The 16154-nt window shown below is 45.6% G+C and overlaps 1 protein-coding gene across 1 annotated transcript in view; it reads right to left on the reverse strand.

Moving 5' to 3' along the window:
• Nucleotides 1-16154, reverse strand: part of LOC139228032 (chitinase-3-like protein 1) — a gene marked incomplete at its 3' end in the record, with an annotated part of 62092 nt that overhangs the window by 36310 nt on the left and 9628 nt on the right. Inside the window, exons 3-7 of the mRNA XM_070859178.1 lie at nt 11452-11546; nt 10821-10853; nt 8938-9142; nt 8665-8721; nt 5667-5832 (exon numbers count right to left, since the gene is read on the reverse strand). Coding sequence (XP_070715279.1) covers nt 5667-5832; nt 8665-8721; nt 8938-9142; nt 10821-10853; nt 11452-11546 — 556 coding nt within the window. The remainder of the gene's footprint in view (nt 1-5666; nt 5833-8664; nt 8722-8937; nt 9143-10820; nt 10854-11451; nt 11547-16154) is intronic.

A 16154-nucleotide genomic window follows, 5' to 3' on the forward strand; every position in this document is an offset into this window, starting at 1 on the left:
CGAAGAAGTGTCCGCTCTTCTTGGCTCCGTCGACGTCGGCGACTGCATTGTCCTCGGGGGGGATTTTAACTGCACCCTCGAGGCGAGGGACCGCTCCGGTGCCCCGCAGTGCATGACGGCGATGGAGAAGTTGAGGGACCTGGTCGGGTCCTTCGACTTGGTGGACGTCTGGCGAAATCTCCACCCCGACTCCAGCGCCTTTTCTTGGGTGAGGCCTGGAGTAGGATGGTCTAGAGTCGACCGCCTTTACGTGTCTCGGGCGTACGTTTCCTGCGTCCCGGCGGCCTCCATGCGGCCGGTGCCGTGTTCGGACCACCACCTGGTGTGGGCGGAGCTCGCTTCGCTCCGCGCGAGGACGGGGTCTGCGTACTGGCATTTTAACAACCGGCTGCTGGAGGACGTGCGGTTCCAGGATTCGTTCCGTCGATTCTGGTCCGACTGGAGAAGGAAGCAGGGGGGCTTCCCCTCCTTGAGGCTATGGTGGGACGTGGGCAAGGCTCACGTCCGCGTCTTCTGTCAAGAGTACGCGAGGGGGTCGACCAAGAGGCGGGCGGCCAGGGTCGGGCGCCTAGAAAAAGAGGTGCTCGACCTGGAGTCCCGTCTCGGTCAAGTCGTTGGGGACCCGGCCCTGCGGACGGTGTACGAAGCGAAGAAGGCCGCGCTGAAGGACCTGCAGCTCGTCGGGTCCCGAGGCGCGTTCGTGAGGTCGCGGATCCGGTTCCTGCGGGATCTGGACCGCGGCTCCCCCTTCTTCTACTCGCTGGAAAAAAGACAGAGTGTCCGTAAGCAGCTCTTGACGCTGCTGGCCGACGATGGCTCTCTCGTCTCGGATCCGGAGGGCGTCAACAACAGGGCCCGTGAATATTACGGGGCCCTGTTCTCTCCGGAGCCGTCCAGCGAGGAAGCGCGTAGAGTTTTGTGGGAGGACCTGCCGAAGGTCAGCCCGGAGGGCGCCGAAAATCTGGAAGCTCCGCCAGGCTTAGCACCCCCAGCAACAAAAGGAGGCGCCGCTCCGTTGAGGCGGAGAGGGAACAACATCCCTCCGCGAAGGAGTCGGTGCCCGCCGCGTGTCCCGCATCCCCCACCAGCGCCCCCAAGCTGCGCTGTAGGCGGGAGGAGTCTGTCCCCGGGGAGGGTGAGACAGTCGAGGCTGCCCAGCCTCTGCCTCCCGGGGATGGCGTGGAAGATCTGTCTGTCGTGGGGGGGCGTGGGGATCGCGGAGGAATGCATTGCCGCCGGGCCGGGCGTCCTGGGGACTGAGGCGGGCGGGGCCGAAAAGGCCGAACCTGAGCCCGCCCAGCCAATATCCAACTTCCCCCGGGATTTGCTCGACCCGGCAGAAACCGAAATTAAGAATTTTAATGAAACTGTACATGCTGGGCCGGGGGGTGGCAGCGGGGAGGGGGAGGAACACCCACCCTCGCCCCTTACTTTGGAGCTGGAGCACTTGGGGAGCCTGGGGATTTCCTATGGCCGGGTCTCTCCTTGTTCCCCGGTTCCTGGGGCGGAGGGGGAACCCCTTCCGCTGTCGTTTCCCGACCCAGCACCATTTTTAAAAGAGCCCAGTGGGGACTCCTCTGCCGACGATCCTGGGGGTGGGATCGGGGCAGAGCCAGGGCTGGTTGGAGCAGCCTGGTCATTTGCCATACCTTGTGCGGTCGATGGGCCGGCTGCTGGCGGCCACCTCCCGGAGGAGGACGGGGACTCGGTGGGGGACGCGGGAGAAGAACTAGAGACCACCGCCAGGGAGGCGGTGGATCTGCTCGCGGCCGCCGCTGAGACCATCCTCATTCCTGCAAAGGAACTCCGGGACTTTTTGGCCCAGAGCCGGGGTCGCTGCGACCAAGCCCGACTGGCCCTGGAAAAATGGTCCGAGCCAGAGCTGATCAAGGGGTCCGTCCGCGCCGCCGCTAAAACCTTGGCCGCGGACGGGCCCTTGACAAAGGCGCAATACCTTGAGCTGCGCGAGCTCGAGGGACTCCTCGCTGGGCTGCGGAGGGAGTGGAGTTCAACAAAAGACTCCGCTCCCTCCCCCACAATAGGTTAAGGTAGAGGTTGCACTATGCTTTTGCCATGAAGATAACCATAGCCAGCCTCAACATCAACGGCGGCAGAGTCCCCCTCCCCTTTTATAGGGGGCACTGGAAAAAATGTGATTTTAGCGCCCAAAAAAAAACCAAAAAAAAGAAAAACACAAAAGAAAACCACACAAAAAAGAAAAAACGGGCCTTGTAAATGTCTGCTGTGTCATCCAGGGCGGGTGGCACGGTTTAATGTTTATGTTTTTTTTCAGGTAAACTCAAAAGAGTTTCATGCACAAGGACCCCCAGGTCCCTCTGCACCGCAGCATGTTGTAATTTCTCCCCATTCAAATAATATTTCCTTTTACTGTTTTTTTTTCCAAGGTGGATGACCTCACATTTTCCGATATGATCAACCGAGTTTCGAAACAGTTTTGTAACAGCCTGTTACCGAAGGCTGATGACCTGTTTGCAATGCTAGCCGGGGGGATGTCATTCACAAAACTGGATCTGACATCGGCCTACATGACACAGGAGCTGGTCGACACAGCGAAGAAACTTACGTGCATCGACACTCATAAAGGACTGTTTATCTACAACAGGTGTCCTTTTTGAATTCGCTCGGCTGCAACCATATTTCAGAGAAACATGGAGAGTCTATTGAAGTCCGTCCCCAGAACCGTCGTGTTCCAAGATGACACACTGGTCACAGGTCGTGACTCCGCCGAACGTCGGAACATTCTGGAAGAGGTTCTACATCGTCTGGACAAAGTGGGACTCAGACTGAAATGTTCGAAGTGCGCCTTCATGGCATCGGAGGTCAAATTCCTGAAGAGGAAAATTGCTGCTGATGGTATCAGGCCTATGGACTCAAAAACCAAGGCCATCAAAAATGCACCCAATCCTCAGATATATGGAGTTAGTTGCGTGCTCCAACAAGCTAATGAGTAGGGCAAATTACAACCTGTTACATATACTTCAAAAAGTTTGTCAAAGGTGGAAAGAGCCTACAGCATGGTAGAGAAAGAAGTACTAGTCTGTGTGTATAGGGTTAAAAAGATGCATCAGTACCTGTTTGATCTTTCGTTTGAACTGGAAACAGATCACAAGCCACTCATTTCATTGTTTTCGGAAAACAAAGGTATCAATACCAATGCATCGTCTCGCATCCAGAGGTGGGCGCTGACATTATCTGCCTATGATTATGTCATTCACCATAGACCTGGCACAGAATTGTGCTGATGCATTGAGCGGTCTGCCGTTGCCCACACCGGAGGTTGAAACGCCACAACCGGCAGACCTACTGTTAGTCATGGATGCTTTTGAAAGTGAAGTCACAGCCCACCAAGTTAAGACCTGGATCAGCCAGGATTCGATAGTATCTGTTGTGAAACGTTGTATTCTTAGTGGTGATTGGTCTACCATACCCAAGCAAATGTGTGAGGAGACCAAATCTTACATCCGTCGCAAAGACGAACTATCCATTCAATCAGATTGTATAGTGTGGGGTAATCGTGTTGTTATCCCAAGAAAGGCAGAGAGAAATTTGTGCATGATCTACATAGCACTCATCCCGGTATTGTTATGATGAAAGCCATTGTCAGGTCTCATGTATGGTGGCCTGGAATTGACTCTGATTTGGAACCACGTGTGTATCAGTGCAACACTTGCATGCAGCTTAGTAAAACACCAGCGGAATCGCTGCTGAGTCTGTGGTCATGGCCATCTAAACCATGACTTTGCAGGTCCCTTCCTGGAAAAGATGTTCTTAGTTGTGGTGGATGCTTATTCCAAGTGGATAGAGTGTACAATCATGTCATTCAGCAGATCCACAGCTACCATTGAGAGCCTTCGTGTCATGTTTGCTACACATGGTCTGCCTGACATTGTTGTAAGCGACCACGGCTCTTGCTTCACCAATATGGAGTTTCAAGAGTTCATAAAACTCAATGGTATCAAACATGTGAGGTCAGCACCATTCAAACCCGCATCCAATGGACAAGCAGAGCATGCAGTCCAAACCATCAAGCAGAGTATGAAACATATAACTCAGGGTTCACTGCAGACTCGCTTGTCATTCATATTGCTTAGTTACAAGACAAGACCCCACACGCTTACTGGGGTCTCCCCTGCTGAACTATTGATGAAGAGAGGTCTCAAGACCAGGCTCTCTCGTGTCCACCCTGACTTGAATAATCGTGTTGAATACAGACATCAAAGCCAGCAAGGGTATCATCATTGCGCTACTGTGTCACACATTTCTATCAATGATCCTGAGTATGTACTGAATTGTAGTCAAGGTCCCAAATGGATCGCCAGTATTGTTACGGCAAGGAGTGTAACAGAGTGTTTATCGTTAAGCTCAAGAATGGGCAGACATGCAGGAAACATGCCGATCAGATAAAGCTGCGGCACACGGATGAACCGGAACAGTCTGAGGAAGACACAATCAGTGATCAACAAACCTACCCAAAGTCATCAGAGGACTCCGCTGTCATCAATTAATCTGGACTTTAAATCACTGACATGGTCAATGAATCTGGACTTTCAATCCCTGACATGGTCATTGCCACTCCCATCAAATCGGCTACCCAGCCTCCAGTCATAACAGACTCAGAACGTTCGTCCAAGGCTGGAGTTGAACTGAGACATTCAACTCGGGAGCGGAAAGCCGCGGACTATAAAAGACCAGCCATCTTGTAATGTAATCACTTTGGGTCATAATAAAGTAGAGCCAGGTTTGTACCTGTTCGGAGTTTACAGTATTCAGTCTATTGAGTTATTGCATACACCACATTGATGGTGGGTGATTTGACAATTGTAATGCCGTTGAATGTCAAGGGGCGGTAATTAGACTCTCTTTTGTTGGAGGTAGTCATTGCCTGGCACTTGTGCGCCTTGAATGTTACTTGCCACTTATCAGCCCAACCCTGAATGTCATTCAGGTCTTGCTGCTTGCTGCATGGGATGATGGGATTTTCTTATGTGGAGAAATTGACTACACTAGGCCTATATTCCCTACAGTTTAGATGAATAAGAAGTGATCTCATTGAACCATATAAAATTCTTAACGAGCTTGACAGGGTAGATGCAGGGAGGGTGTTTCCCCTGGCTGTGGAGTATAGAACTAGAGGTCACAGTCTCAGAATAAGGGTCAACTATTTAGGACTGAGATGAGGAGGGATTTCTTCACTCAGAGGGTTGTGAATCTTTGTAATTCTCTACCCCAAAGGGCTGTGGATGCGAAGTCGTTGAGTATATTCAAGACAGATTTTAAGATAATGATCGAATCAAGGGATATGGGGATAAGGCGGGAAGGTGGAGTTGAGGTAGAAAATCAGCCATGATCTTGTTGAATGGGGGATCAGGCTCGAAAGGCCACATGGTCTATTGCTGCTCCTAGTTCTTAGATTCTTATTTTCATCAAAATGTGGCCTTACTGACATTGGGGTGCATTATTGTTTTTCAGGTCTCTGTAGCTCATTTGTGCTCGATTTGTTCCACATTGTCTAAAGCTTCTAGCAGAAATAAAATCTTGTCTAAAAGGAATGAGATGTAAGAAATGTCATTACTGTAGTAGGTACAAAGCTTTTCTGTAATGCTCCTACTAGATATTACATTAAAGATTAGCCTTAGACCTTTCACCTTGACCAAGATAGTGAAGCGGTTTTTATCTTCAGGTGGACTGCCTCGAGCGGCTGGATACTCCCAGTCCAGGTCTAAACCATTAAATCCGTGCCTCCGCAGAAAGGAGACTGAGGAGCTGATGAATGTTGCTCGATTTTGCGGTGTAGAGACCATGTTGATAAATCTAATCACAGAAACAGATTGAAAATAGAGAAAGCATTAATTTCATAAATCTTCTTTTGAGAACTGATTCGGTTTTTTTTCTGACCAGTTTTGTTCCTTTCAACAGTTAGCATGCTCATACTAAACTCTGCACTTCAACGTTTTAATGCCTGCATTTAAGAAAATAAGCACAGAGAAATTTAGTATGAGTACAGTAAACCTTCACTCAGGAAGAGTGTTCTGAATACTGACATTTTCGGCATTGTCCCAAAAATTCTAACTGAATAATTTTCTATTTAAATATGCAAAAAATTACATAAGTGAAGTTGTGTAATGGTAAATCTGTACCTGGGATTTCTTTGACATTCCTATGTTTTGGGGTTAAATTTCTGGCACAGATTGAAACCCAAACTTACTCGGATACTCAAGTTCCAACGAGAAGTGATACAGTGGCTTCGGAATTGCATTGTTGAATTTCAATTGGGTTCGGTAATGAACTTAAACTCTCCCATTTTATAGTCATTTGTTTACTGCTTGTGAATGTTGTAGAAGGGAAAAGGGGAATTTATGGCTATGGGGTGATTTGTACAGAAGGGTTTTTTTGAAGCAAAATTCAAAATGGTGATTATTTAGTGTTGACTGTACTTTCTGGGATTACAGTAAGATATATCTATAGTTCAGAAGAAAACAGCCTTGCCTTTGAGTCAGAAGGTTGTGGGTCCATGTACCACTCTAGAGACTTGAGCACATAATCTAGGCTGTCAGTGCTGAGGGAGTGCTGCACCTTCGGATAAGAAGTTAAACCAAGGCCCCATCTGATGTAAAAGATCCAATGGCACTATTTCGAACAATAGCAGGCTAGTTCTCCACGCTGTCCCGCCCATTTTTTATTCCTTAACCGACATCACTAAACAAATTATTTGGTCAATTCGCTGTTGGCAAATTAGCTGCAGGGTTTCCCACATTACAGCAGTGACAATACTTCATTGGCAGCAAAGCGGTTTGCAATGTCTTGAGGTTGTGAAAGGCGCTCCATAAATGCAAGTTCTTTCATGGAGAACACTTTACTCGTGCTATTCTCGTTTCATGTAATATTAAAGTTAGTAATGGCACATTTTCAGATCAGTACATGTTCTATCAATGTCACATAGGTGCAGAGGACTATTAAGGAACAGAAACCCCATCCATTCATGCCAGTCACAAGCAGTTTAGAACAGATATTCTGTATGTGTGACACTGCAAATACTGACAATTCCCTCGGAGCCCTTCGTGCTAACTTCTGAAAAACAGTCACAGTTAGCCAAAGAAAAACTGAAAGACGGGGCTAAAAATTGCCCCCCGCTCGAAACGGGGTGCATACAGCCTGTTTCAATGATTTTTACTGCAGCTCTAGTTGAGATCGCCTCTTGAGCAAAATTCCGCTCTTTATCTTTTTTTACTTGGATCCGGACATCGGTCTTAATGGGGGCGATGACTATACGAGAGGGGCAGATATGTGGCGGTGGTAACACCTGAGGGGCGGAAGTTGGGGGTGCACAGTGACCACCATGATGACGTCATCGAGCCTTCGCGATTTTTAAACTTGGGCCAACTGGTACACCAGGGTGGCTTTCGGCGAGGCCTTCAGCCTGGCACTCAAGAGGTGGCCTGTTAGTGGCCCGGCCGAACCTGGGGCCAAAATAGTCGGCCCGACATGGCAGTCGGCTGATAAAAAAAACACATGGCGTCAGTGGCCATGCATCTTCCCCTTTAAGGGAAGTCGCACCACCGTTGCAGAATGTCACAGTCTCACTGGACCACTGGGAAAAAACAGGTTTTGGCACCGCCGGGCGGGCTGAAGATTTTCAGAGGGGAATGCCGCCATCGGGGTGTTGGTAGATTGCCGGTGCGCACGGCAATGACGCACTTAACGTGGATCAGCAGAAGCAGAGCGGTGGGGGGCGGGGGGGGAGGAGTTCGGGGCACCGCCAGGAAACCTCAGAAGGGCAATTGGGCTATCAGCGGCCATTCCATGAAAAGGTGGCGGCCACTCCACTCCGCAGCGCGGCCGCTGATTTGCGGTGATAAGTGACCTTAAGGAGAGGGGCAATATCAGCCGCAGGAACTACAATCACCGAAAAGGCCTTTTTAATTGGTCATGGCAATAGAAATAAATAAATTCTTCTTCTCGCAAAAAGTAATCACGTTATGGAATAGCCTTCCAGAAAGAGTAAAAAGTACTTGTTTTTATATAGCGCCAAAGGATTTTTAAAAATTGAATCATTGTTGTAGTATAAGGCGTAGTGGATATGAAATATTAAAATCGTTTAAGAAGCAATTGTATGTTCAATGGGGGAACTTGAAGGCCTTTCTGTATGATTGTACCAAGAATGGCCTTCTTCATCGTTAATGATCTTGTGCAGTTGTGAAATGCAAAGAAGGTATGGGGTAAAATAATCCCTATTGACTAACTGAATACCAATCAGGACAGGTGTTTCGGCCCCTCCCTTCCACATGCGCAGTGGCACGCTGTATACACAGAATTCTCGATGATACAAAGTTTGTAATTTTTCATAATGCCCCTCAGATCAAACCTACAAACTTCTCCGTCCTGTTAGAAAACCAATGGCTTAAAGTTAAATTCCTGCTAAATTGGCCACATTTTTTGGGTTGTCGGTCTGACTGGGCAATCTACATTTCTCAGCAACTAAATGAGAAATCTAATAGGAAGCCTGGAACTCCTTAAGTTAGGTTTGTGTTGCCATAGTTTTATTGCATAATTGAAAGTTGCCAATTTCATTTTATTAGATCAACGGAGAAATGCTGACATGGGACTTTTTCTATTTCGTGAAAATGAAAATATTACCAATTTTACCTGGTGGTACCAAAATTCCAACCTCCAATGGCTAAAAGTGTTTTCAAATTATTATTTCTGTTGAGAGAAAGAATAGAACCCATGAATGTCAATATTGCAGTAAGTTAGGAGCATATTCCATCAATGTTTACTTTCTCTATCCAGATAAATAATACACAGCAATTATGTCAGTGATCATTTGGTTACAGCATTTTAAATAACTTAACGTGAGAATAATTGTAAAATTGATCTGAAATTTGTAGCTAACGCAGCTCAGAGAATGATATGACGTACTTCATTTTCAGAGCATTGAATCTCCTGTACATTTGCTCATCGTTCCATTCAAAGGTGGTGAGTTCATTGTTGTTGGTCATGCTGGCAAAGGCATAAATCAGGTGGGTGCACAGGCAGGGGTCAACATTTTCTGGGAAGAATTTACCACCATCTGGTCTGTACTGAGACCAGTTTGTGTAGTAACAAACCAGTTTGAAGGAGGAGACTAAAGTGTGAAGAAAATGTTGCAGTTATTTCAAATATTAGACAATAAGGTGGCAAAACTGAAAAAGAACAACACGTGACGCACTTTGTTGAACCCTTGACCCTGATGGGAATAAACCTTTGATGGGGTTCTAAGGGTAGAAACATAGACATAGAAAATAGGTGCAGGAGTAGGCCATTCGGCCCTTCTAGCCTGCACCGCCATTCAATGAGTTCATGGCTGAACATTCAACTTCAGTACCCCATTCCTGCTTTCTCGCCATACCCCTTGATCCCCCTAGCAGTAAGGACCTCATCTAACTCCTTTTTGAATATATTTAGTGAATTGGCCTCAACAACTTTCTGTGGTAGAGAATTCCACAGGTTCACCACTCTCTGGGTGAAGAAGTTCCTCCGCATCTCGGTCCTCAATGGCTTACCCCTTATCCTTAGACTGTGACCCCTGGTTCTGGACTTCCCCAACATTGGGAACATTCTTCCTGCATCTAACCTGTCTAACCCCGTCAGAATTTTATATGTTTCTATGAGGTCCCCTCTCATTCTTCTGAACTCCAGTGAATACAAGCCCAGTTGATCCAGTCTTTCTTGATAGGTCAGTCCCGCCATCCCGGGAATCAGTCTGGTGAACCTTCGCTGCACTCCCTCAATAGCAAGAATGTCCTTCCTCAGGTTAGGAGACCAAAACTGTACACAATACTCCAGGTGTGGCCTCACCAATGCCCTGTACAACTGTAGCAACACCTCCCTGCCCCTGTACTCAAATCCCCTTGCTATGAAGGCCAACATGCCATTTGCTTTCTTAACCGCCTGCTGCACCTGCATGCCAACCTTCAATGACTGATGTACCATGACACCCAGGTCTCTTTGCACCTCCCCTTTTCCTAATCTGTCACCATTCAGATAATAGTCTGTCTCTCTGTTTTTACCACCAAAGTGGATAACCTCACATTTATCCACATTATACTTCATCTGCCATGCATTTGCCCACTCACCTAACCTATCCAAGTCGCTCTGCAGCCTCACAGCATCCTCCTCGCAGCTCACACTGCCACCCAACTTAGTGTCATCCGCAAATTTGGAGATACTACATTTAATCCCCTCATCTAAATCATTAATGTACAGTGTAAACAGCTGGGGCCCCAGCACAGAACCTTGCGGTACCCCACTAGTTACTTTCACTTTGTTCTCCAAGAAACGTATGAATTTATTTTCAAAATACATTGTTTGCCTTCAATACTCCCGCCACAGAGCTAAGTGCATTAAAGGCAATTTGGGTTTACACCTCACACAATTGTGTGTCAGTTAATATTCATTTACACATTGTAATTTGCACCGAGGAGAAAAAAATTAACATCCACCCCGCCCCCCGCCCCCCGCCCCAACCACCATGTTTAAAAGAACCTGATTAATAGGCAGAAGTTATTCATATTTTTTCAGGATGGAGATGGGGGGCCAGTATAAACGAGTTATGTCGATTCAGCCACCCGTTATATATATCTCTCCCAATTTTCACTAATTGCAATGTTTAAACCAAATTCAAATTCTGAAGCTGCCATGGTGGGATTTGAACCCGCGTTCTATTGGATCGCTACTCATGTAAAATAATATAACTACATTACCACAACCAGGACCAATGAATTGTACCACTTTATATAAAGTATAAATGTGTAATGACTTACCCTGTGATACATGGAGTAAGAAGATCAAACTCACTAAAATAAAATATAAATGCATATTTTTATTTCATATCACATTTGTAAAACTTGTTTTAAAAAAGGATAGATTACAAACTAATTTAAATCAATATTTAATTTGATTATTCTGTGACATGAATGTATATTCTAACACCTATGTCTTAAGTCAATTGCTATATTGTATAATCTACTTTCTATGTCTTTGATGTTGAATTTTTTTTTTAAGATGAATCGATTCCACAACTTGACCACTTTATATGGGCTGGCAGTTTGTGAAAAATCTATTCGATCGAGACATATGGGGATAATTTGCTGAGTACGTGCTGGGTTTGAGAAAACCCACCCTCCCCCAGCACATACTGCACAATCGCAGGGATGATGCCGCATAGAATGTGGTGCCACCTTTTGGATAATATGTTAAACTGTGCCGTTCTCTGATGTTCATGTGGATGGAAAGGATCCCATGGCACAATGCGAAAAATATCCACACAAGCAGACAGATGGTGAGAAACAGAATTGCCTGCTGATGAAAACTGCCGCCCGATTAAGTGGCTGCATTTGCCATTATACATGGTTTAAAATAAAGAAAATATGAAACAATATATACAGTGCTTACCAGTCAAGAGAAGTGCCTTCCCCATCCTAGTGCTTTGAAGCAGTTCTGTCACTGGTTTTGCATAGAGTGGTGCCTTTGATTGTTTGTGTACGACACTTTTTTAAAAAAAGGACCTGTGAAATAAATCATAAGTAAGTAAGTAATTCTCAAGGAAATAATATCTTTGATCAATGAAATCGATTTAATTCAGATGAATACTTTTCAGAATTATTCTGCATTATACGTAAGCCTAAATGCAAAGTAACTTAAGTTCACCTAAACATGCAGCAGCGCACCTTTTATAGTTTGATGCACGTATCATAACAGTTCATTTTTGTATTTTATGGAATTGCGCATTAAGCAGAAGTTCTGTTATAAGAACATAAGAACATAAGAATTAGGAACAGGAGTAGGCCATCTAGCCCCTCGAGCCCGCTCCGCTATTCAACAAGATCATGGCTGATCTGGCCGTGGACTCAGCTCCACTTACCCGCCCGTTCCCCATAACCCTTAATTCCCTTATTGGTTAAAAATCTATCTCTCTGTGATTTGAATACATTCAATGAGCTAGCCTCAACTGCTTCCTTGGGCAGAGAATTACACAGATTCACAACCCTCTGGGAGAAGAAATTCCTTCTCAACTCGGTTTTAAATTGGCTCCCCGTATTTTGAGGCTGTGCCCCCTAGTTCTAGTCTCCCCGACCAGTGGAAACAACCTCTCTGCCTCTATCTTGTCTATCCCTTTCATTATTTTAAATGTTTCTATAAGATCACCCCTCATCCTTCTGAACTCCAACGAGTAAAGACCCAGTCTACTCAATCTATCATCATAAGGTAACCCCCTCATCTCCGGAATCAGCCTAGTGAATCGTCTCTGTACCCCCTCCAAAGCTAGTATATCCTTCCTTAAGTAAGGTGACCAAAACTGCTCGCAGTACTCCAGGTGCGGCCTCACCGGTACCCCGTACAGTTGCAGCAGGACCTCCCTTCTTTTTTACTCCATCCCTCTCGCAATGAAGGCCAACATTCCATTCGCCTTCCTGATTACCTGCTGCACCTGCAAACTAACTTTTTGGGATTCATGCACAAGGACCCCCAGGTCCCTCTGCACCGCAGCATGTTGTAATTTCTCCCCATTCAAATAATATTTCCTTTTACTGTTTTTTTTTCCAAGGTGGATGACCTCACATTTTCCGACATTGTATTCCATCTGCCAAACCTTAGCCCATTCGCTTAACCTATCTAAATCTCTTTGCAGCCTCTCTGTGTCCTCTACACAACCCTCTTTCCCACTAATCTTTGTGTCATCTGCAAATTTTGTTACACTACACTCTGTCCCCTCTTCCAGGTCATCTATGTATATTGTAAACAGTTGTGGTCCCAGCACCGATCCCTGTGGCACACCATGAACCACGGATTTCCAACCCGAACAGGACCCATTTATCCCGACTCTCTGCTTTCTGTTAGCTAGCCAATTCTCTATTCATGCTAATACATTTCCTCTGACTCCGCGTACCTTTATCTTCTGCAGTAACCTTTTGTGTGGCACCTTATTGAATGCCTTTTGGAAATCTAAATACACCACATCCATCGGTACACCTCTATCCACCATGCTCGTTATATCCACAAAGAATTCCAGCAAATTAGTTAAACATGATTTCCCCTTCATGAATCTATGTTGCGTCTGCTTGATTGCACTATTCCTATCTAGATGTCCCGCTATTTCTTCCTTAATGATAGCTTCAAGCATTTTCCCCACTACAGATGTTAAACTAACCGGCCTATAGTTACCTGCCTTTTGTCTGCCCCCTTTTTTAAACAGAGGCGTTACATTAGCTGCTTTCCAATCCGCTGGTACCTCCCCAGAGTCCAGAGAATTTTGGTAGATTATAACGAATGCATCTGCTATAACTTCCGCCATCTCTTTTAATACCCTGGGATGCATTTCATCAGGACCAGGGGACTTGTCTACCTTGAGTCCCATTAGCCTGTCCAGCACTACTCCCCTAGTGATAGTGATTATCTCAAGGTCCTCCCTTCCCACATTCCCGTGACCAGCAATTTTTGGCATGGTTTTTGTGTCCTCCACTGTGAAGACCGAAGCAAAATAATTGTTTAATGTCTCAACCATTTCCACATTTCCCATTATTAAATCCCCCTTCTCATCTTCTAAGGGACCAACATTTACTTTAGTCACTCTTTTCCATTTTATATATCGGTAAAAGCTTTTACTATCTGTTTTTATGTTTTTCGCAAGTTTACTTTCGTAATCTATCTTTCCTTTCTTTATTGCTTTCTTACTCATTCTTTGCTGTCGTTTAAAATTTTCCCAATCTTCTAGTTTCCCACTAACCTTGGCCACCTTATACGCATTGTTTTTTTTTTTGACACTCTCCTTTATTTCCTTGGTTATCCACGGCTGGTTATCCCTTCTCTTACCACCCTTCTTTTTCACTGGAATATATTTTTGTTGCGCACTATGAAAGAGCTCCTTAAAAGTCCTCCACTGTTCCTCAATTGTGCTACCATTTAGTCTGTGTTTCCAGTCTACTTTAGCCAACTCTGCCCTCATCCCACTGTAGTCCCCTTTGTTTAAGCATAGTACGCTCGTTTGAGACACTACTTCCTCACCCCCAATCTGTATTACAAATTCAACCATACTGTGATCACTCATTCCGAGAGGATCTTTTACGAGGAGATCGTTTATTATTCCTGTCTCATTACACAGGACCAGATCTAAGATAGCTTGCTCCCTTGTAGGTTCTGTAACATACTGCTCTAAGAAACAATCCCGTATGCATTCTATGAATTCCTCCTCAAGGCGACCCCGTGCGATTTGATTTGACCAATCGATATGTAGGTTAAAATCCCCCATGATTACTGCCGTTCCTATTTCACATGCCTCCATTATTCCCTTGATTACTGCCCTCCCCACCATGAAGTTATTATTTGGGGGCCTATAAACTACGCCCACCAGTGACTTTTTCCCCTTACTTTCTCTAATCTCCACCCACAATGATTCAACATTTTGTTTATTAGAGCCAATATCGTCTCTCACAACTGCCCTGATATCATCCTTTATTAACAGAGCTACTCCACCTCCTTTCTCTTCTTGTCTATCTTTCCGAATTGTCAGATACCTGTGTATGTTTAATTCCCAGTCTTGGCCACCCTGCAACCACGTTTCTGTAATGGCCACCAAATCATACCCATTTGTAATGATTTGTGCCGTCAACTCATTTACTTTATTTTGAATTCTGTGTGCGTTTAGGTAGAGTGTTTTAATACTAGTTTTTAAACCATGATTTTTAGTTTTGACCCCTCCTGCAGCCCCTTTATATTCATACATATTGTCCCTTCCTATCACCTTGTGGTTTACACTTACCCCAGTGCTACTCTGCTCTGTTGCCTCCTGCCTTTTGCATTTTTTCTTGGGGTCCTGTTCATCTGCACTCTCACCCACTCTAACTAGCTCAGAGCCCTCTCCTGGGTTCCGAATACTCCTTGCATTGAGGCACCGAGCTTTCATGCTTGCCTTTTTATTACACTTTGACCCTTTAGAATTTTGCTGTACAGTGGCCCTTTTTGTTTTTTGCCTTGGGTTTCTCTGCCCTCCACTTTTACTCATCTCCTTTCTGTCTTTTGCTTTTGTCTCCATTTTGTTTCCATCTGTCTCCCTGCATTGGTTCCCATCCCCCTGCCATATTAGTCTGTTGAAAGACCTGCTGTGTTACAATGTGTTTTGACTGTTTAGAACATTTGTAAATGTTCAGGAATTTATAAGCCAACATCCCTCTATCTTTAGGAAAGTATATACGCAATTCTTCCAATGAAAATATCTGAGTTAACTGTCCAAAATTGTAACCACAGCGGTGTGGAGAACTGGGTAAGGCTGTCGTGGTCCTGTTATTATACAGTGAGAATGGAGATTAATGCATTGACCTGTACATCAGTCATCCATTTGAAACACATGTGGACAGTGTATAGGCAAATACTGCATGTGGCTCAATGTTAGCCTGGAAAAACGCAGAGGAAGAAATGTTGAGGGTGTTGGTGACCACAGCTGTCACATTCATTGCTGATCTTGTGTTTCCAGTCTCCAGTCATCTTAGTTAACCCTTACCATTGGACCAAGACCTAGCTCTGTCAAATCCGTTTGGTGGCTGGTGTGCAATGGCCACCACACGTTAAAAAAATCCACGCACAGGCATCTTCCACCCTTCAGGATGTAGTTCAGAATCTGGAATATTAGGTCCTTTATTGAAACACCTGTGACCTCATCCCTTTTTGGCATGGAAGCAAGTCATCCTCGATACGAGGGACTGCCTATGATGTTGTAAGTTAGCTGTAGGTGGTCTTGCAGCAGGCAACACATCTCTGCATCTGCTTCCATGCTGACCCTGAGACTATGGGCACTGTTGTTCCGTGTGTGCCAACCATCAGCATCTCATGTTGACATCAGCACTTTGGGGACCCGATCAGTGACAAATAATAGCTCAAGTGGCTCCACCCCAAGTCCAGTGACCAATGCACCAGACAGGCTTTGCTGCACCATATTGCTCCCAGCAGTAAAGACCCATAGTGCCGCATATTTATACTGTAGCATCGGAATTCCTGCCTGTGGCATACAGAGGTGGAAATGATTTCCATTGGCATTGGGAGTGGTGTGAAGAGGAAGGCCATGCAATGTATTAGTAACTGGACTCTAGGAACAATTGGAGGAA

Source organism: Pristiophorus japonicus, chromosome 17, assembly GCF_044704955.1.
Source record: "Pristiophorus japonicus isolate sPriJap1 chromosome 17, sPriJap1.hap1, whole genome shotgun sequence".
NCBI lineage: Eukaryota > Metazoa > Chordata > Chondrichthyes > Pristiophoridae > Pristiophorus > Pristiophorus japonicus.